The following is a 22,693-nucleotide window of genomic DNA, read 5'->3' as shown; positions in this document are numbered from 1 at the left end:
TGAGCTGTTGTCCTTCCGCACACAGGGATGACCACACGGGCGGAGCTTATAAATACCCTCCAAAGGAGAAGTGAAACCACTGACCGGTTCTCCTTTTCTCTGCTTAGCTGGCTCCCAGCAGCTGGGAGCAGCTGATCCTCACTCACGTTCCCCAGTGCAGTGGCTCAACCTGCTCTTATATTTCATGGTTGGGAAGCTTTTGGCAAACATCCTGTTTAGAATAAAATGGGACTCACACTGACTTTCAGGGGCTAAATTTACCAACTAGAAACTTCAAGCAAAATAAAAGAGAAAGCACAGGAAACGGTGAGGCGATTGCGTACACCGTTCCCAGAAATGGGACATACAAGCCTTCGTGGAGCGGGCTTTTTACCTGTACATAGAAGGTCCTGGAGCTTGTGATGATTTCAAACAGGTTGTCCCGCATTAAGAGATCCCTAGACAGAGAAAAGGACAGTTACCAGGCAGGCTGGCACACACATCGAGGACTTGGTTTGTCCTAAGTCAAGGCACCAGTACTCTACCATAAAAAGGCCATTCCTCCCTCAGCCCCTGCCTCAAAAAACATTACAGGGCTTCCCCCTGGCTTCACTCCTTAGAGCAGGGGTGGGGAACATCTGGCCCGTGGGCCATATAAGATCCACGAAATCATTTGGTCTGAGCCAGCCAACGCATTAGGGATGAATTAATTAGAAGTTTAAACAAATATAGCAGGCTACTTTTTAAGTTGATAATTCTGTATGGTACTCGAATGATGTTACAAATATCCAAATGGCCCCTGGCAGAAAAAAGGTTCCCCACCCCTGCCTTAGAGGGTCTCAGGAGGTTTCAACATCTCCATGGGACCTCCCCACCACACACATGCACATCACCACTACCACCAGGTCTAACCAGATAAACTGACTGCTAATATCTACCACACCCTACACCACCTACAGTTGTGGGTTGGTTGATTTGCTTTAGTGGCTAAGATGTACAATGTGCTCTGTGCAAAGCACTATTTAGAGTGCTTTTTTTTTGGGTCAAGTAGATAAAAATTTTATTTTATATAGATAGATACATAAATAGATCTATCTACTAGTATATAGATATAGATATATATAAATATATATAGATATATACAGGGTCTCTCCCAAATATGTATACACACTTTGAATGATTATAAAGTCAGTGTTTATTAACATACATTTCACTTTCAAAATTAAGTGAATTAATTAATTAATTAAGTGAATTAATTAATCAGCTGGTAGTGTATATAGTGAAACTTTATATCTCGAACTTAATTTATTCTGGAAGGCTGTTCGAGAAACAATTTGTTTGAAAACCAAATCATTTTTTCTCCATTAGAAATAATGCAAATTGAATTAATCTGTTCCAGACCTCAAACAATTCTATTTTAATCTTTCTTATATACAAGTCTAATATACCGTTTAATTTATAAACACTTCTTTTCTTAAGTTTACCACACCCCCCACTAGCCTGAAACGAATTTTTCATACATCACAGCCTCAGAATTGCTATCACTGGTTAACTCCTTTTCATTTATCTAATCAACAACAGTTTTTCTACCTATTCAATTGCCTGTGATTGTTGGTTTGTGAGCACTTTCACACCCTTAGCAACATTAGCACTCTTGATGGCCTCTTTATGTTTTAAAATTGTGCTAATTGTGGATTTCCCCAGCAACAAAAGCATTCTCTCCTTTGTTTGCTGCCTGAGAGACCTTTTTATCATGCTGAGGTGTCAGCATGAAAGGGTTGTCAGGTTGAAAACTGAAGTTTTGGTCAACAACCAAGACCTTTTTTCTGTGAACAACTTGATGAAGAACCGAATGTTCAAGATGGGAGATGTTCGAGAACCGAGGTTCGACTGTATACATTTGGGGGGGACACCCTATATACTAGTATAGAGAATAGACATATAACATTACATTAGTTTCAGGTATACAATATAATGATTCGATATTTTTATATATTGTAAAATGATCACAATCGGTCTAGTTAACATCTATCACTACACAGTTACAAATTATTTTTCTTGTGATGAGAACTTTTAAGTTCTACTTTCTTAGCAGCTTTCAAATATACAATACTGTATTGTTAACTACAGTCTCTACACTGTCCATTACATCCCCAGGATTTATTTGTTTTATAACTGGATGTTTGTACCTTTGGACCCTCTTCACCCATTTCACCTACCCGACTCCCCACCCCCACCTCTGGCAACCACCAATCTGTTCTTCGAGGAAACCCAGGCTCAGAGAGGTCACATGACTTGCCCACGGTACCAGAGTTAGTAAATGGCAGAGTCAGGATTTGAACACAGGTCTGACTCCAGGGTCTATGCTTTAATTACTCCATGTTTGCCTCCCCTAAGGGTACCAAATCTCTCGTTTCCGAACCCTCTTCTACCAGCTTCATTAAATTCCCAGGTCTGACTCCAGGGTCTATGCTTTAATTACTCCATTGTTTGCCTCCCCTAAGGGTACCAAATCTCTCATTTCCGAACCCTCTTCCACCAGCTTCATTAAATTCCTGCTCTGTGCCTCATTCCACTGGGCTGAGGGGATTGGACACTAAAGAGGAGAAAAGGAAGGAGAGAGTAGACGACTTTAAGATGCTTCAAATTGGGTGCCAGTTTGGGACGAGGGATCCTGACTTCTACAAAGAAGGCAAGAAGTAGCTGATACGCACTCGGTGACAAACCTCAAACCAGGTGAAATGATTTACAATGTTAAATATATGTGTATCCAGTCACAGTGGGGGATATATAAGGAGTGAAAGGCCTAATTCCCTCTCAATAAAAAAAAAATACATAAAAAAGCAAAACTACATAATCTGGTGTCAGACCGTGTGCTGAACGCCAAGAATTAGAATAATTCCAGAAAGGACTGATCAGAGGTGAGGCTGGCTTCGTGAATGAAGACCTGAAAGGGAATGGCAGGTGCTGGGCCAGAGACATGGGCCCCGGGCAGAGGAGCGTGAGACTAAAGACCCACATGGAAGGGGAAGCGAGCCAGGGGTGAGGTGGACCTGGGGCCAAATGCTGACTCCACCTTGGGAAAAGGTATTTTAGGAATATTTTTAAAACTTGCTGAGCCTTTGTACCCTAACTGCACAATAGAGATGAGAAGACCTCCTTGATCAGGCTGGTCACCACAGAGATCAATTACAGAGGCATCTGGTACCGTGTGCATCACAGAGAGGCCACCTGAAACACATTTCACTGTGATTAGCATCACTTGCTGAGTGTCTCAGTAGAGATGGCTCTGCACTCTCTCTCGCTAAAACACTTCAACCTTTGAAACTACGCTTGCAAACAGAATGGCATCGTGGAATCAACTACTGAGGAGGTAAACGCAAAGCAGGGAGGGAGGACTCTGCTTCTCAGGCTACATGTTGCCTTTCCGTGCAATTCAGCAAATGTTGGTTCAGGACCCAGATGCCCGAAAGCCCCTTGACTGGGTCGGGGAGAGGACGCAGTCTCACAGGCCTGGGACCTGCAGAGGCTTGGGGACTTCTCCCCACAGTATCTCCAACCCCTTCATTCTTTTACTCAAAGTTCCGTCTGTGTCTGACAGTCAGAGATGTAAGCAAAGTACGAAGCACTCTTCGGACTGAGCCTTATCTGGGTTCTCTGAGCTCCCAACATGCTCACGCGGTCACATGCCCAGTCTGTACAGGCCCTCCAGGGTCAGGGACATCTCCAAGGCTCCGGTCATGCCGCCTTTCCTCCGCCCACTCCTCTGGAGCCACTTCTGGAACTCCCGTCTCCAGCTACTTTCACGAATGATAAATCGCCACTGGGACTTCCCTGACCTGTGCTCTCAGCTCCATGTGCAGGACAGTGCGGCCTTCAGTCCTGCTTCCCTGGGTCACACAGCACAGTGTTCACGCTGACCCTGCCTCGCCTTCGCTCGGAGCAGGCTGCCTGCTGCTCACAGCTTCCCTGGTGATGCCATCTCTGCTCGCCCCGTTCACGGGATGGACCGGCCACCATGCAGTCCCTAAAGACTGCAGATTCAGGGCCAACATGAGGATTTCTAGATGTCCAGACGCCCTTGGGTCTCTAAAGCTTAGTTCCAGGAGCATCTGTATTTGGTGCTGCATATGGGAGAGCCCTCCCCCTGGGGCCCCAGGTCCACAAATCATCCTATGCACCATGACACTTGAAAGGTAACCATTTCCTAGCAGAAAGAGGAACACATTAAAAATGCCTCCTCTCCTGCCCAGTTGTGGTGACAGAGTTGCCATATCACCCTGTGTGAAGGGGTATCAGGGACTTGTCAAAGGCGGGGGAGGAGGAAGGGGGAGAAGAGAAAAGGCATAAGAAATTCAGGGAGGAGGCACCGGCATAAGAGTGAGCTGCCCAGAAGTGCTGCAAAGTGAGTGAGGATGGGCACAGGCCCCTCTGAGCCCCAGTCCTCCTGTGGGATGAGCATTTAACTACCTCCGAGAAGCATCTCAGCACCACTCTCTTCTTTGTTCCTACACGCTTTCTTTTTCTCCATCAGAAAATTGTTGCACAGGCTCATCTTCTCAGGAGTGAGAGTGAAGTTATGGGCAGAGGGTAAGCCAGCCCAGTGTGGCCTCACACCCATGTCAGCTAGGATGTGGTGACTCCCACCACGAGACCTCAGGCCTGAGCCCTTGTCTTGGAAGATGTGAACAGAGATGCAAAAGGGCAGTAAGCAGAGGTTCCAGAGGGCATGTGGGGGTTCTGATCAGGAAAAAAATCAGCAGAGACAATTACCCAGATTTGACCAGACACTCATGGGTCTTGAGGACATCCTTGAGAAATATCGTGCGCAGTGGTTCTCGGTCCTGGGGGAGAGAAATGTAGAGATAGGTAAACGAGCAGAGACAATTACCCAGATTTGACCAGACACTCATGAGTCTTGAGGACATCCTTGAGAAGTATCGTGCGCAGTGGTTCTCGGTCCTGGGGGGGGAGAAATGTAGAGATAGGTAAACAAGACCGTCCCATAATGCCACAGCCCACACCAGCTAACTGACATGCCTCTCTTACTGGAGATGGTCGGCTAAAAGCAGGTTACAAGCAAGGCAAGGTCTCAAATGAATCAAGAGCGGAAAAAATCTACAAAGATGCTCTGTGGCTCTGACCACAGGACAGCTCGCTGCATAGGAGGAGGGAGGAAGTCCGGGCCACTGTAATAATGAGCACACAGGACGGATGGAGACAAGACGGAGGCATCTCGGGAGTCCGTGTATGTGCCCACATCTCTGTGTGGGATGGAGACAAGACGGAGGCATCTCGGGAGTCCGTGTGTGTGCCCACATCTCTGTGTGCACACCCATGCACACACACACACACACGGGGTTACCAGGTTCCTCTTCCCTCCATGACCTCTCAGAAGGCCCAGAGCAACTACAAACCTGCTCACACTTGAAGTAGCAGATGCTGAAGTCATCAAGCGCAAAGAAGCGACGTTTCCAGCTCTTCCGCTGAAATGCAGAGTAAAGAGCAGACATTAGGAAGGGGTCCCAGCTTCTGCAGGGGGTTCCAGTGCTAAGCTCCCAGGATGCGGCCCAGGGAAGCCCGGCTCCCATCGGGGCCAGGCCTCTGACTTGTGGGTGAATGTTTGGTCCCAAGCCCCTCGGGGTTTGGGTGGAGGCACAGAGGACTCTTCCCGTCTACACCCACACCCACCGACTCAAGGAGTCACCAGAACCCGCTCCAGCCCCGGCGCTGACACTCACCACATTCCCTTGCTTCACGCAGTAGCCGCTCTTGATGAAGGGGTGGCCAGTGGGTACCCGGCAGCCCGTCGTGGGAATGTAACTCTGAGACCTTCGAAGGATGGCGTGGGACCCTGGCTCACCCCCTTCCTGCCCGTCCCCACCATTCTACAAGGAAATGGTGTCCGGTTAGCACCTGCCCCTCCATCCTTAGGCAGCTCACCACCACCCCCAGCTCCCTCTGGCCAAGTCACCTCTGGCCTCTTTGCCCACGATGAGGGTCAACGAACTAAACAAGAAAATAAAGATTTCCTTTGCTCCCATCAGGCACTGTACCAAGTGCCTTCGCGGAATATCGCTTAGGGAGGGTAGGCAGGTCCAGGAGAGAGGGAAGGACAGAGAAAGCAAATCAGAGGAGCCAGGAAGCCTCGCGGGCCTTCCTCAGCCCCACGCCTCAGAGGGTTTACACGTGCTCGTCCCAAACCGTGCCAGCCACACAGCGTCAAGCTTCAGTGGCCTCAGTCTCTGCACTGCCGTTCCTTACATCCATGTGGCTCTGCCTCGCCCCATCCACCCTGTCCTCAGTGTAGTCCTCTGTGCACACTGGCACACAGGGCACTACACACCCCCACGACCCCTGGCAGCCCAGGCCCAGCACCTGGTTGATGGGTGTGTGGACCACCACCCCTCCGATGATCTCTGTCTTGTAGGCCACCTGCGGCTTCTTCTCCAGGGCCGGAGGAGCTGCTAGGCTTTTGAGCACTTCTGTCGTCAGAGGCAGGTTCCCAACTTTGGGTACCTGGGAAGAATGAGGGCATTGCGGTCAACAGCGAACAGGGGCTTAAGAAAAGCAGGGAGTCGAAAGAAGGATGGAGAGGGATGAGAAAAGCTAATGTACTAAATTATAGCAAGACACCCCTCTCCTCCCCAGGCCTTCAACTGATCCGGAGCTGAATATGAAGAACTCTGCCAGCCACTTCACACACACACACACACACACACACACACACACACGCTTGCTCAACAAATGTACTGAGCACCTACTGTGAGCCCTTCCCTGGAGAGAGACTAAAGATAAAACAGCAAATTTAGACACAAGTCCTGCCCTCATGGCACATGTGCTAGTAGGGGAGACGGACAACAACTGCATAGCAAAATAACTACAAATCAGAATAACTGCAAATCTTGGCAAGTGCCATGAAAAAAAAAATACACAGGAGCTGAGCTAGACAGCAGCAGGGGAACTGCTAGAAATAGAGTGGTCAGCGGGGGTCTCCAGAGGAAGGGTCGTGCAAACAGTCACCTGGAGGGGGAGAAGGAACCAGAAATATGAAGACAGAAGAAAGCATGCCAGGGGCATAGGTAACACACATGTGGTATATGATACAGAATTAAGGAGCATGAGCTTTGCAGCCAACAGGCCAGGGTATAAGCCCTGATCTGTCACTAACTGACCCAGCGACCTTCGGCAAGTCACTGAATCTCTCTGGACCTACACAGTCCCCTGTGTGAAATGGGAAGCGAAATCACATTTATGTCGTAGAGTTGCTGTGGTTATCAAATGACAGCGCATATACACTTAAAAACTTTAGAAACACAAATAACAGCACAAAAGTATTACAAATTATTTTAATTAACATTTCGCAAATGGTGCTAACATGTACAAACTCGGCCCTTTCTGAAGCGTGAGCTATGTCTGTCCCTCGCCCCGGCTGATCAAGCAATCACAGCATGTTCATGGTTAGTTTGAGACCACAGGCCACATATTGCAAACTGGCCCGAAGGCAGACGTTGCCCAAACTGTGTTTGGTTTGCCCTACACAGTACATGTTTCAATCTACATTTAAAACTTGGGATACTGCCCAGCCAGCATAGCTCAGTGGTTGAGCATCGACCTATGAACCAGGAGGTCTCGGTTCGATTCCTGGTCAGGGCACATGCCCTGGTTGTGGGCTCGATCCCCAGTGTGGGGTGTGCAGGAGGCAGCCGATCAATGATTCTCTCTCATCATTAATGTTTCTCTCTCTCTCTCCCTTCCTCTCTGAAATCAATAAAAATATATTTAAATCATAAAAAACACAAACAGAAATTCTCATTAAAAAAAATTGGGATACTGCACATAAAAATCCAGATTTCCAGCCCCATCGCAGCTCACTGTTTAGAGGGGCAGTACATTCGTCAGTTTGCCACTCTCCCTACCGTCCCCCCACACCAAAGCCACGTGGAACTTATCTACACTTGGGTTGTTTTTCATCCTCCCTGCCCACTTCCTCCCTGTCACTTATAAAAGAGTTTGCAAACTCTGAAAAAATATTTCATTTGTAAGAGACAAAGAGAGGCCCAAAATACTCAAGTCATTTGGCCAAAGCCATGACTAATAATTAACCAGAGAGCAGACCCTGACTCCCAGCTGGTGTGGTGTCCACAGCATCACAGAGCCTCTCATTCACGGGAACTCAGCGCCCTGTGCGGCTCTGCCAGGAAAGGAACTGCAGGCCGGGTGAGAAAAGCTAACATCCTCTTCCTCTTCTTCCACAGCCCAGGGAGTCAGAAAGACCCAAGACTCTACCAGTGGTTCTCAACCTTCCTAATGCCGTGACCCTTTAATACAGGTCCTCATGTTGTGGTGACCCCCAACCATAAAATTATTTTCGTTGCTACTTCATCACTGTAATTTTGCTACTGTTATGAATTGTAATGTAAATATCTGATATGCAGGATGTTTTTTCATTGTTCGCGACCCACAGATTGAGAACCGCTGCGACCCTTCAAGAGCTCTCAGCACAGGGGGACCAAGGGCCACTCCATGTGGTGTCCTTTCAAAGGAGGAAGACCACTGTGATTACACGGGGGCCCCAGAAAGACGAGACCCCTCTTTCGTGCCTGCAAACTCCGATTACTTAGGCCAGGGTGACCTCTGCCTGCCACCTCGCCAGACTGGGCCACAAACCTACCCCGTCGTTTCCTCTGGCTGGTGAGAGAGAACAGCCTTCCCATTGCTTTGGGCCAACATTCAATGCCAAGCAATGAGCTAAACTCTTTCTGCATTCTCCCTAATCTCGAGCAATCCTATCTAGTAGGCATTAGTGTCATTATTTCCTCCGTTGTATAGATGAGGTAAACAAAAGCTCATTAAAATGAAGTAATTTGCTCGAGGACTGCCTGACTCCCCAGCGCTAAATACACCTACCTACCTATTTACCTACCTACCAACCACCCTTGCGCTAAATACACCTACCTACCTATTTACCTACCTACCACCCTTTCTAATTTTCTCCAGAGTTTTGCTATTGTGAGATAAAACTCCTTAGGAATGCTGAGAATTGCTGGGGTGTTTAGCGATATAATCACCATAGAACAGCAGAAATTCTCCCCAAATGACCCATATGAATTCCTGAAACGTAGCAAAGAAACAGGGACATAGGCTTTAAGCTCACAGTGGCCAGGAAAAGCCTCATAGAAGCTCAGCTGTTGTGTTGCCTCTCAGAATCTTGTCATCCACCCAGAGAATGGCTGGCAGTCAGTGCACATGCCCCTGCAGCGTGTGCTGCTTCCGACCAGCCTTTCCAAAACCGTTACTCTCCTGAGGATTTTGACTCAGTCCGTGAAGGACAAACTCAACAAAAACTACGCTCCGAGCTTGAAAACAAGGTCATCCTATTGGTCTGTCCATGGCCCAGCGGCCAATTTATTTTTTTTAACATATTTTATTGATTTTTTTACAGAGAGGAAGGGAGAGGGATAGAGAGTTAGAAACATCGATGAGAGAGAAACATCGATCAGCTGCCTCCTGCACACTCCCCACTGGGTAGGTGCCCGCAACCAAGGTACATGCCCTTGACTGGAAGCGAACCTGGGACCCTTGAGTCCGCAGGCCAACGCTCTATCCTCTGAGCCAAATCGGTCAGGGCCCCAGCGGTCAATTTAAAGGTGTGCCCTCTGCCATCCACCTGCGGCGTGTTCTCTGAGGCTGCAGATCCACATGGCTCTCATGCGCACTGTGTCATGAGACTTGCAAGGACTCATCTTTCTTCTCACCGGGCTCAGCTAGACTGCTGGGAGGGACAATCCAACAGGGGGGTGGGGGTGGGGGATTGTGCTTCACTTCGTATAGATGAGGTAAACAAAAGCTCGTTAAAATGAAGTAATTTGCCCGAGGACTGCCTGACTTGCACAGCTCAATTTTCAACCCTTTATAGAAATGTAGCGAGTTCAATAACGTCCCCCCATAACCTCAGAATGCGACCTTATTTGGAAATAGGGTCTCTGCACGTGGAATTACATTAAGATGAGGTCATATGGTTCAGGGTGGGCCCTAAGTTCTATGACTGATGTTCTTATGAGAACAGGGGAGGTCACACAGACACACAGCCATACAATGATGGAGGCAGAAGCGGAATGACGCAGCTACAAGGCAGGACACCAAGGGCTGCCGGGAGCCACCAGATGCTGGAAGAGGCAAGGACTCTCCCCTAGAGCCTTCAGAGGGAGCACAGCCCTGCTAACACCTTGACTTTGGACTTTCAGCCTCCAGAACTGGGACAGAATACATTTCGGTTGTTGTAAGCCACTCAGTTTGTTACAGTGGCCACAGAAAAAAAACACAGAAATGCTAATACTCTGAGAGAGCCCAATTCTTTAAATACCACATGGTGACTGTTTTCTTCAATCATAAGGACTTAATGACCTTAGCCTAATATGAACAATGATCTGTGGGCAGAAGCACTGGATCTATCCTGGCTCCAGAACCTTAGGCAACCCTCTCTGATCTCTAGGCACTTCCATGTCCTCCTTTATAAGTGGGATAATAACACTTGCCCTTCCTACTTAAGGTTTTTACAAGGCAAGAAGGAAACCATGTAGGTAAAAGTGGTGAGTAAGCTAACCTATTTTAACACTGCTGCTCTTTTTTAATATTTTTATAAACTCCTAGGTCCTGGGAGCCAGAGGGCCCTGGGGTTTGAATCCCAGTTTTACCACTTACTAACTTCTAGACTTTGGGTAAGAGCCTGATTTCCATTTTCCTTATAGAAAAAAATGACAATAAAACCACCTCTTCACAAGAGTGACGTGAGGGGTGAACATATGGCACGTGCGAAGGGTTAGCTCAATACACTTTCATCTCTGCATCCCCCCAAGTGCCTGATGCCTCACTTTGCACGTAAGGTGCCTTAAAATAAATATGTATGTCACCCATAAGGTGCCCCAGCCCCACATCTACCTCTCATCTTAACCTCCCTAAGGAAGGACACACAATAGAAGATGATGCAGAAGTGGAGTAAACACTTCCAGAACATGAAAAGATCAGGAGGACGTAGAGTACCCGTCCTCTTCCTTCTCTCCCACATGATCTTTGGAGGAAAAGTAAAGAGATGTACTAACGCAGAAGTGGAGTAAACACTTCCAGAACATGAAAAGATCAGGAGGACGTAGAGTACCCGTCCTCTTCCTTGATCATTGGAGGAAGAGGGAAGAGATGTACTAACAGAACAAGGAAAGTGAGGGGGTCCTGGAGACTGTGGAGACCCCAAAGAAGGACCGACATGGACTTCCAGCCTCTGGGCGCCACCTTGCTCTTCCCACTCCTGGGACTGTAACTCCTGCTCCATGAGACCAGAAAAGAGCAGAGGTCCAAGCTGCTTAGAGCCACTCTGTGCTCCAGGCACGAAAGAGAGGGGAGGAGGTTCTCTGCTGCCTCACACTGGGTAGCCCTTTTCACCCGGCGGGAGCAGAGGAGGAAACCCAGGAGGACACGCTGAACGAGGATAAAGCACCAGACAGTGAAAGAAACCCAAACTGTGGGAGACGCGGAAGGTGAAGACCCCAGCATGAGTGAAGAACACCTCTGCCTAACAGCACTCAAGAGCCACGTACACAGCACACGGGTGAGCAGACACATGGGTTAGCAGCAATCCCCTCCCTTTTGCTCTCTTTGCACGGGTTTACCAAAGTTCATCAGAATAGCAAACTTAACAAGCAAAACTGCTTCAGTGACTGAACTGTACTCTGGGGGTCCAACATCACAAGTGCTGGACAGGTGTAGGTTTCTTCTAACTTATTCACGGGAGCCCTGATGAATCCCAACATCACAAGTGCTGGACAGGTGTAGGTTTCTTCTGTTAACTTATTCACGGGAGCCCTGATGAATGTGGAGAAAGATCTGCCCCAGCACATAATGGTTATTATTGGGAGTCACTGGAATGCAAGCATTTCCGACTGTAGGATACAGAGAATCAAACTTTTCAGCATACAAACCATGTTTATTATGCCACAAGTCTGTCTAGATTGGTTAAAGGTCTAGTTTTTTCCCAAAAACATACAGTTTTCCATCTCCTCCTTCCAACCCTGCTCCCTTTCTTTTTCTAAAGGAGAAGAAAGGAGTTCTTTATTCATCAAGTCAAGTACTGGTTGGCCAGTCAGTGCACGAGTTCAGTGTTTTCAAACTAAATGCTTTTGGCAGGACGGATTGGTGGATGGCCTCGAGGGATTCCCCCAGGCCACCCCTTAAAGTAAGAAGTGTATTCCCTCAAGTCAGGACAAAGTTCCGACTTCCCTCCTCATATGCTTTCCCCTTCCCTCTATTTCTCACGGTCAGCAATACATTTTCCAATCCCATCACCTTCTGAATCAGCATTACCCAAAACACAACTGATCAGGAGCCCTTCCAGGAAGCACACAGCAGATGCTCCATCAACTTCCCCTTGAACTTGATTCAAACCCAGACTCTGTGCAACTTGTGGTCAGCCAAGGTGTAAGAAGAGGTAGGGGAACTGGGTCTAGAACAAGCTTCTGGGAAAGCCCCTGCTGCCACTGGAACTGTTCCCCACCCAAACAGGCCACGTGCCGGGAAGAAGCAGGGACCCCTGCAGAAAGGAGAAGCAATCATACGTACAGTGATTTTGCTGGCTTGGTTCAGAGCTTCAACCCAGTCCTTCAGATCTTTCTGGTCATTGGCTTGAAGAAAATACCTCTGAGAGAGGGCATTGATGACTGCAGAAGTCGTGGGGAAGAAGGGAGGAAAAATCCAGGTCAGAACACATGCAACACAAAGACTCCACGAAACGAACATGCTTGAAGTAGCAGGGTGGAGGATCCCCAAAAAACAGAGGAAGGCTTTCCCCATGTGGGAAGGCACCTGCATGAATATTTGGGAAACAGCAGGCTGCAATGCTCTCTCTTTAAAAGTGTGGATTATCACCCAGCCAGTGTGGCTCAGTGGTTGAGCACCAACCCATGAACCAGGAGGTCGTGGTTTCCTTCCCGGTCAGGGCACATGCCTGGGTTGCAGGCTTAGTCCCCAATAGGGGGTGTGCAGGAGGCAGCTGATGGATGGTTCTATCTCATCAGTGATGTTTCTATCTCTCTCACCCCCTCTTCCCTCTCTCTGAAATCATTGAAAACATTTTTTTTTTAAGTGTGGATTACTCCCCTGGCCACAAGAATGACACCTGACATTAACAACAACCTTAACATGCTGTTGTGCAGTGATGCGGCTGCTAGTCTGCCATCAAGACACACACTTGAACTGCCTTGTAGAGGTGCCAACAGATTTACATTCATGATGATACATTTATAATTTTGGCCACAGAGCCCCTGTTTCCACTGGCACAACTTGCCTGGGTTAGGAGTATTGTCTGTGGTTGGAAAAGGGAATAAAGCTTGCCCGAAATCAAATCATCAAATCTGTGACCTTGACCTCATTTTCAACCTGCTCTTTCCTGTGAGCCTTCCACTAGGGTCAATAATTTACTTCTGGGTTCATAATTTTTTTAAATAGATCTACTGTGACCACCACATCGAAGAGAGTCATTTTCAAGCTTAGTCATGATATTGAAAAATACTGGAAGAATGGGCGCACCAAAGAAGCTTGAACCACCCTTTAGTTGGGAGAGAGGACAACTCAAGGGACCACTTTATTCTCCTAGCATTAAAAAGCCTGAACTATTTAAGAGGTGAGAATCATGGGACACAGAATTCATTAGCTCATTCATTCATTCAGCACCTACTATGAGCCAAAACCACTCTAAATGCTGAGGATACAGCAATGACAAAGCAAAGGAATAACCCTCCTTCATGAGCTTACATTCAGAATCACGCTAGGTATATGACAGAATATCTGCTAGCTCAGAAACTATCCGTTAGCATTTGCTTGTAGCACTTAGTACAGTACTGAGAACATAGTGGGCACCAAATAAATACTGAGGATTCAATGACTTGAGGCACCAATGGGTTGGCTCTGCTTCTTGTGTCACCCCAACACTGTGACTCTTTGGGCAATACTGAGTGAGACCCTCAACAGAATACTCCTTCTTTTCTATCATCCTCCCAACTTTCCGAAGTCTCTACCTTCCCTGGGCACATCACTACTGAGCTCTGAATTGAGGGTTCCTAGAAACTTCTAGTAGATACCTTGCACCCTGCCCTGTGGAGCCAGGAAAACTTGCAATGCCACTGACCATCTGTTTTAGGTGACTGATAACTTTGTGGTGAGACGCAGGAAAGCAGTATACTTGAGAGCCAGGAAACACTGCTGTGACCGAAGTCACTCACACACACAGGGTGTAAGTCAAAGTGATCACCAGACCATTTCCATGCCAAAGAGGAAGTTGCTACAGGAGTGTTCAAAAAACCCATCTTCTGGCTCAGTACTTACCAAAGCAAAATGGAGTCTTTGGTTTCTGCTTTGGGGTGGCTATGCTCACCTACATCAAATAAAAAAATAAAAGAAACATAACTATGTTTCCAATGTTTATAAAGCATTTTCCCCCAATTTTCTACTGAAACTTTTCTTACCAAAAAAAAAAATGCGCATATAAATTTGTGAACACTTTAAAAATAATAATTACGTGGAAACCCTGTACTCACCATCCAGATTAAGAAATAGGACATTATCAGCCCCAGTTCTCAGAAGTCCTTTGTGTGCCTCTCCCTGATAGAGTTCTATTCCCACCACTCAGAGATAACCACTATCTTGATGTCTGTGTTCATCTTTATCTTTGCAAAAACACTTTTAATAGCCATTGACTCCTGACAAAATTCTCTTTGGACCACAAAACCTATACTGGCCCCACTCACACTAGCAAGATTCTACTCCGCTCTCAACCACCAGGCCCCCTGCCTGAACAGTTCTCCAAATTGAAGGTGGTATTGCCACAAATACATGGATTTCAATTAGAGCTACCAGAAAGATGAGGCAGCTGGTCACTCACTGCATTTTGACACACTGATAGATTTCTTCTCTCTCTACCCCGACTGCTTAACCATGAAAGCACACACTTCTACATATCCCAAGAGGGGTCAATAGAATCAAAGAGCATAACTATGTATTTAAGAAAAGGGCATAAGAAAGCAGAAATATTTCTATACCTCCTGTTGTTTGATTTCATCTTGCTTTTCCAATCCTACCCCTGGCATGTACGTTCCTGCGCTTGTGCCTATGGGAGCCCACCTCACTGAGTTTCAAATACACAGAACGAATAAAGGAAAGCAGCTCATATCCCATCCAATGCCCACAAAGATTAGGTGACTACCCTTGATGGAGGAGGGACCTCCCTGAAGCAGGCCTCCACCACTGAACCTGCGTTTTCTAAGGGGCCAGCCACCTTCCCCCAGGGACTATTCCCATGTTGTCATAATCCTCCTGTAGACACCATTGCTTCATCTCCTTTCCAGCCAAGGACATTCGCCTACTTGTTCACACAGAGGGGCTCCAGGAGTGGATCTTGCTTTAACAGGAGGCATGAAGCCAGAAGCTAAAGAAAAATCTCAAGTCAAAATTAAGGTCTCACAGTTGCTAAGGGTCAGATAATGACTGACTCACCCCTCAGTCTGGATTCTCGCTGTTGGCTCTAAGTTCTTTCTATAAACCTGTCCAGATTCCTTAACAACCGAAATTAATCCTGCCCCAAATACTTAATATGGGAACTGAAGTAGCAGCCTATCAAAGGAAAGACAGCCTGAGCTCTGGTGCCAGAGGACCACGGCTCAAATCCCAGGTGTCCCACTGGTATGACCCCCATATTTCCTGTTCCATCAAATAGGTATAATAATATCACGTTCTCACAGGCTATTGTGAGGATTAAATGTGATAGTGCAGGTGAAGCACTTACCTCATCCTGTCATATTAGAAGCTGCTCGATAAAGGAGACACCATTGCTTTTGATACCTCATTTCCTTAAAAATCCCATTCTACATTATCAATACACCCAGTGCCATGATTGGCACTTTAGCAAAATGCTGAGGGCCTACAAAAATGTATGAGACCTGAAAAAAATGCCTGCCCTCCATTATACAAAATGAATATGTCATACTCAACATCAATAAATATTCCATTAAATGTCTGTATAACACCACATCAACCTCAGTGACAGGTATTTAATTAAATGTCTACAAGATGTTACATTAAGTCCACTTCATTAATGTTTCATTTAAACATCCACAAACATTTCATTGTATTCAAAATACTTGGTTTTGATTTTCTTAGTTCACAGGAATACTTGGGTGCGTAAGATGATTGCCAAGAAATCAGAGCCAATCAAAAATTAAATGAGTTACTCATAGCCAAATCATTCCAAAAGATGGTTAAAATCAATGCTTTCAAATATTTTACAGCCCAACAATTATATTTAATGAGAAATATAGGTGTGTTCTGATATGTGTACCATGATGTGAAGTGGAGGCCATAGGACCTAAGAAAGTCTTTAAATAGACCTGGAAAACATGAAGATTTAAGCAAAGGTGAACCCACATGTCCTGAGTTCAGACACCGACTACTCAAATTCAGGCATGCCTTCCCCACTCCCAGGAACCGTGCACTGGGGCTCCTGACGTCACAGTCCTGGCCTCCGTGCTGTTTTGTGTTCCTGGGTCTGAGACCCCAGAATTCAATCTGAACCATAGGGTGTGCCTTTATCTTGCTTGTGCCTGATGTTCTGATCTGTCAGTGACTCATTTTCTTGCTCTGTCCCTCGGCATCCGTGTTCCTGCGGGTCCTCATGCCCATGAACGCCTGAGTGTCCTGCCCGTGGTTCCTGTGTAACCCGACCACCGTAGCACTGCCTTGGCTCTCCCGGCTGGAAGAACCCATCTATCTCAGTAGATGGCATCCCTTCTACTTTCAGCTCTGGGATGGCAAGAGTCTCCAGCTTATGCGGACTCTTGCTCCCAGAAACTGCCATTTGTGACTGACTAGAAAGAGCACCCCTGGTGGACACTTTTCACCCTGGCTGAATGACAAAGGTCCACTTTGACCACAATTTATTACCAACCTATACTGGGAAAATGCTACCCATGTGCTCATTATGGGAACTGATGCTTTCATTTGTTTGTTTTTATATGTTTTCCAGCTTTCAGTCAGGGGTATGCATGATTATATGCGTGCACATCTATAATTTGCGTCATGCCTCCTGGCTTACCACAGGGTTATTTGGTAAAGCAGCTCCTTGCTGCATTAACAAGGCGTCAGTTCTAGTTCTGCCCGGATGGGCTGTTAAGCAAGGCTAAGAACCTCAATGCCTCTGATCAGCTTCCTGATTAGCAAAACCAGAGTGAAATTAGTGGTCCCCTTCTTATGGTCACAGGATGGCCAAAAGAGGAAAATGAAAGTATATCTACCTGTGCTGTGCCCCTCAGAGAGAAGAGCCAAGATGGGAGGGTCTCATTTACTACGGACAGGCCTCCCCCTGACATTCTGGTGACTGTGGAAGCAGAATCCTTGGTCCCTAGGAAGTATATCTCCTTTCCTCACACCCCCAGATGTTGGTGATCAGGCGGGCTGTGCAGCATTCCTCAGACATAGTGAAGGAGCTGAAGATCCTGGAGAAGTGTGGTTGACAGGCTGCTAGAGAAGGCAGCCAAGTGCAACCATCTGCATGGCCCGATTGGCCTCAATTGAGTACCTGCACAACTGTGGTTGACTGGTGGGATCCTAGGTTATGCAAGCATGAGAGGAGGTCAGGGATATGCGGGGGGCATGAGCACAGGTCACCCAGAGAGTGACGCAGATGAGGCTGCTCCACAGTGACACAGACTCTCAGGAACTTGTTCTTATCAGATTAAACACAGACCACAGGAGCAGCCAGCTCATCAGTGGCAGCGCTCTGCTACCCAGCCCCACCCTGCCTGTCCTTGGCCGGAAGTGGAGCTGGGGCCCCTCGGGCACAGCAGCAGCTGCAGAACAAGGTCTTGGAGCTCCGGGGAAGCTCTGCCCCAGGGCCCAGGGTTACCCTGCTCTACGAGGTGGCTCCAGGAGCAGGGGAAGGGAAGCAGCAGCCACCTACACAGAATGATGGGAGGGGCTCTGAACCAGCCAGGGGCTCAATGAGCCCTGAAAGTACAGGCAAAATTTTGGTGTGTACACCCATACATACTTTACCTGGAAAATGAGGCCACACTTTTCACATCTGACTCTCCAAAGGATCCATGACCCACCCAAAAGTTAGGAATGAGGACTCCATGAAGAAAGATTCATATGATGTTAAGGGATATAAACTTTCTCTATGCTGAGATGGATTCCCCATGGTCAAATGAGGAACAACATTTTATAAATAATAAGTGTCTAGTGACCATCTGCTGACAGGGGCTTCTCATGTAGTCTTTATACAGGGAAGAACCCCAGACTGAGCTCTTGGCTTCCTGCTCTATGCCCTGCTTATTTAAGCTATCTGAGGCAAATATTATAAAAGAGTTCCTGGTTTTGTTTTTGGACCAACAGACTGAGATCTGCCCCATCCAATCCAAACTATACAATTATATCCTCATTTGCATTTAAACTGACCAATCATAACTGCTCCATAACAACCAATCAGGACACTACCTAATGCCTATGAATTGGGACTGCATGATTTGTACCAATCAGAAACATAATTTGGATACCTCATTTACATAAAACAGATCTAACTGGGAACCTGGTGGGGGACTTTCTCTATACAAGATGGCACACTTAGTTTCTGCCAGAAGCTGCATCTCCCCAGCTTGCAAACCATTCACCTGAATGAAGTCTCTCCATTTTCTAATATCCTTTTGGGGAATTTTTGTTGACAGGAACCACTATTCTGGTAAGACCTTCCTTATAGTTACTGAGGACAAGGCCCTGACAAAGCAGGACACAAGCTGGGGCCAGGGCAGTGGCGCTGGCTGTGTAGAAGGGCCAAAGGCCAGCATCGATTATTTTCTTGTTTGCCCAAGAACTGGTTCTGCTGCCACTGATGCCCTGGATGACATCAAGTCATCTCTGTTGGCCTCTCTGAAGGACCCCATTTTCCCAACACTGGCCCTCACAAAAGAGATACTGAAGAGCACCTCTGAACAGCAGCCACACATACACCACAAGGCAGGCTGACACTGTGGTTAAACCCTCCACTCTGACCCCAGCCGGTTTGGCTCAGTGGATGGAGCGTCAGCCTGCGGACTGAAGGGTCCCAAATTCTATTCCAGTCAAGGGCATATGACCAGGTTGCGGGCTCCATCCCCAGTAGGTGTGCAAGAGGCAGCCGATCAATAATTCTCTCTCATCACTGATGTTTCTGTCTCCCTCTCCCTTCCTCTCTGAAATCAATAAAAATATATTAAAACAAAAACAAAAAACCCTCCACTCTAGGAGGGAATACCTAGGGGTTAATACGAAATAACCCGGAAGGCTGAATGTGATGCTGGTACCACGCTTTAAGGTTTTGCGGGGAAACTCCTGCATTGTGACACGGGATCAGGCAGGAGTTAAAGGCCCTCAGCTCTGTGTAACCTGACCCATGGCAGCTGTGTGTTTTGTAAAAGGCCCAAGCAGGCCTGTCTCTCCCAGGAAGGGCAAAAAGGCAGGTCCATCCTTTCTAAATGAGGCTGCCTCCAAAGCTGAGAATTGTAAAAACCCTCCTCTGAGCCACATTTATAAATTACGATTCAGCAAGAGACTGTAGTCACTCTTCTCCCATAAAAATCTTCCCAAACCCTCTCAAACAGGCAGGTTTTGGGGTTTCATGAATCTTGAACTCTTTCTCTGAACCTCCTAGAGAAACATCCAGCAAGTCTGGACAAGAGAGGGGTGGCCCTAGCTGCTGTCCTGCCTGTCCAGAGGCAGCCGCGTTTCTTACCGCAGGCATGCACAAAGCTGAGCTTTCACAGGCCTTCCCTCTGCCCCCAGGTCATTATCTCCTCGCTCTAAAGCAGCGGTTCTCAACCTGTGGGTCGCGACCCCTTTGGGGGTCGAACGACCCTTTCACAGGGGTTGCCTAAGACCATCGGAAAACACATATATAATTACATGTTGTTTCTGTGATTAATCCCTATGCTTTAGTTATGTTCAATTTGTAACAATGAAGTTGGGGATCACCACAACTGTATTAAAGGGTCGCAGCATTAGGAAGGTTGAGAACCACTGCTCTAAAGGCTTAGACTCTGCACTGCAGCCAGCCTCTGCCCCCAGCTGTTTCTGCCAGACCCTCCTGCAGCCCCTGCAGCCGCCACTCACCTCCTGACCGGCTAAGATTGGGGGTGCTGAACCCAAGGACTCCCAAAGCTTGTTACAAAAACGAGCCAGGAGCTGTTCAGATTATGGCCCCCTCCACCCCATCTCAACCCCCTGAGGGTGGGAGAACCTGGACAAGGAAGCAGAGGTGCCCAGAGGCCTGAAGTGAGGGTTGTGTGGGGAGAGCAGGACTTCCGGGGCCTTAGTACTGGCTGGGCGCCACCTGGCTCTCCTCACTGGACAAAGAGTTCCTCTTTCTGGTGAGGCTCTAAATCCCTGACCTTTTTTATCACTGCTGCCTCATGGGTCAGCCCTGGAGAAGGCCTCCAGGGCGGGGCCGCTAAAAGAAGCTGAATTCAGCAGCTACATGTGGGCATCATCAACCAGCTCCTCCCCCATCCCCCCTTCCACACATCTCAGCACCAAAGAGGGGCTGCTTCACCGTCTGCACAAACTAGACCAGGGGGTGGCTTGTCAGCCCACCTGTCAGACACTACAGCAGTTACCTGGCTGCTGCATGGCTCCCTGGTACCCCGGAGTACCTTCTCCGGGTATCTTAGCCTTCCCTCTGCAGTATCCTGTCCAGGTGATTGGTAAAAGTCCAGTGCAGTCCCCACTCTTTCTGAGCTGCTCCTGTTTAATTACATCCTTTGGGAGTATCTTTTACAGTTACTGGGGGTTTTGTTGTTGTTTTTGTGTTCCTCCTTGTCCCAATTACAAAAAGGGTCATTTCCCGCTCCTACCCCCACCAACTGATACCTCCTTTGCTGGAACTGAGTGCATCGCTGACTGATGTGTCCCAGGAGAAAGAGGCTGCAAGGCCCCCTCCAAGAAGCTGCTGACCACACTCCGCCCACTCCCGGTCAGCAGCAGGGCTTCCACAGGCAGTGCTGAGGAAGGGGGAGCTGCCCATGCAACACCCCCAAATGTTAACGCCCGAAGGACGTGACACTTCCTCTTGTTTAGATACTAAACCTACTTACAGAATATCAATTCCCAGAGCTCCAGGCCAACATTACCTTCGAGATGTAGGTCAGCTGCAAAGATCCAACAGCTCCTGCCCCAATTGCCAGGTTCTGAAACAAAATATGGTTTTCATTTTAAGAAGGATGCCACGTGAGGCCACGGACACAGCACGAAGAGGCAGGAGACCAGGCTTCCAGTTCTATGTATGCCACTTACTGGCTTTGCAACCTTGAGCAAGTCACTTACCCATTCTGTAGCTCCCTTTCCTCCCCTGTGAAACAGTGGTCATTCTTGCCATTATATGTGTGCATTCACGTTACCCATGGCTTATGTATTACAGGGAGGTGGTAAAAGTGTGGACTCCACCATTTGACTATGAGGAAGTTCCACTAATCTTCAGTTTTCCCTTCTGATAACAGTGCTTGCCTCACAAGGCAGTTGTAAGACTGAGTAAATTTAAGAGCACTTGGCCCATAGGTGACTCTCAACAAGTGTTAGCAAATATATTTTTCTGTCCTGACTAATCTGATCCCCTTGTTGGCCTGGTCCTGTTTTAGGCCACTTCAAAGTCTTCTCGTAATAAGTCGGGTACAGATTCACACAATACAGAAATAAAAAGTACAGCTGGTCAGTCTACTTCACAGGACTGCTAATGTCCACACAACATAAAACACGAAGTCAATAAACTATTCAAACAGCAAGAAATTCACAGGCACCTTGTGTGGCAATATTTAACTTGGCAATCGCGTTGGCTTTCTAATTTCTCCATTGTCAGAAATGAAGCAATGACACAGGGATGACAGTGTAGCAAAGAAATGGCTAAGACATTACACTTGTGGAGTTCCTGATCTGTAACTTGGAAAATGTCTTCCCCCATGAGCCTGAGAATCTGTCTATAACCTCTTAAACTGTTCCCATAAACCTTAAAGAATAACCTTGAAGCCCCCCATTACCTGGGTCATGGCAAAGTAATAAACAGAGGTGGCTCTTGGATAATGGGAATTTAGTAAATTTCCTAAAGGGTTAACAATGAAATGACCTGTCATTCCGGAGATGGCCCTTAAAGAAATAGGCCCTTAGATAAGAGGGAAGAGTCCTTCTAGGCCCAATTATTAGTCCTTCTAAATCAGCATACGTCACTTGAAGCAAATGAAATGTGTGAAATATCCTATTCACGAGAAAATGGATGGGAATCACACCATGCTAAAAGGATTCTTAGAGCCTTAGAATTTTAGAGTAAGAAATCTAGAAGAATTTCTCCCCACCCCCCACTCCCTTTTGTAAATAAGACCGTAAGTCTCAAAGCTGCCTTTCAGTAACCAAAATAGCATTTCAACTCTGGGTGATCGGATTGACTCATTATTTTTCATTATACAGTGACTGCATTTTGTTTTATTTTTTAGGAAAGAAAGAGGCCTTACAGCCCCTAAATCAGAGTCCAAAAGGAACCCCAGCACCCAGGAGGCCCGTGAGCAGCTGACTACCCCAGAGGGGAACGTAAGCCACTCCAGGCAGACACTCAGCTCCTTGGGGAGTGAGGTGTCCAAAAGCAGGCCCAGGTCTGCGTGGC

At 47.3% G+C, this 22,693-nt stretch overlaps 1 protein-coding gene across 4 annotated transcripts in view; it reads right to left on the bottom strand.

The window, feature by feature from the left end:
* Positions 1-22,693, bottom strand: part of PLEKHA2 (pleckstrin homology domain containing, family A (phosphoinositide binding specific) member 2) — a 74,634-nt gene that overhangs the window by 12,936 nt on the left and 39,005 nt on the right. For 3 of the 4 annotated variants that reach the window (XM_005856440.2, XM_005856437.2, XM_005856439.2), the window contains exons 3-10: positions 21,177-21,233; positions 14,353-14,401; positions 12,592-12,689; positions 6,358-6,498; positions 5,721-5,867; positions 5,397-5,465; positions 4,753-4,823; positions 374-437 (exon numbers count right to left, since the gene is read on the bottom strand). In XM_005856440.2, the coding sequence (XP_005856502.1) occupies positions 374-437; positions 4,753-4,823; positions 5,397-5,465; positions 5,721-5,867; positions 6,358-6,498; positions 12,592-12,689; positions 14,353-14,401; positions 21,177-21,233 (696 nt within the window). Of the gene's footprint in view, positions 1-373; positions 438-4,752; positions 4,824-4,870; positions 4,942-5,396; positions 5,466-5,720; positions 5,868-6,357; positions 6,499-12,591; positions 12,690-14,352; positions 14,402-21,176; positions 21,234-22,693 lie in introns of all 4 variants that reach the window. The other variant, XM_005856438.2, reaches the window with a different exon arrangement.

This window comes from Myotis brandtii, unplaced genomic scaffold, assembly GCF_000412655.1.
Source record: "Myotis brandtii unplaced genomic scaffold, ASM41265v1 scaffold103, whole genome shotgun sequence".
In the NCBI taxonomy this organism is placed as follows: Eukaryota; Metazoa; Chordata; class Mammalia; order Chiroptera; family Vespertilionidae; genus Myotis; species Myotis brandtii.
This window is presented reverse-complemented; position numbering and strand designations above follow the sequence as displayed.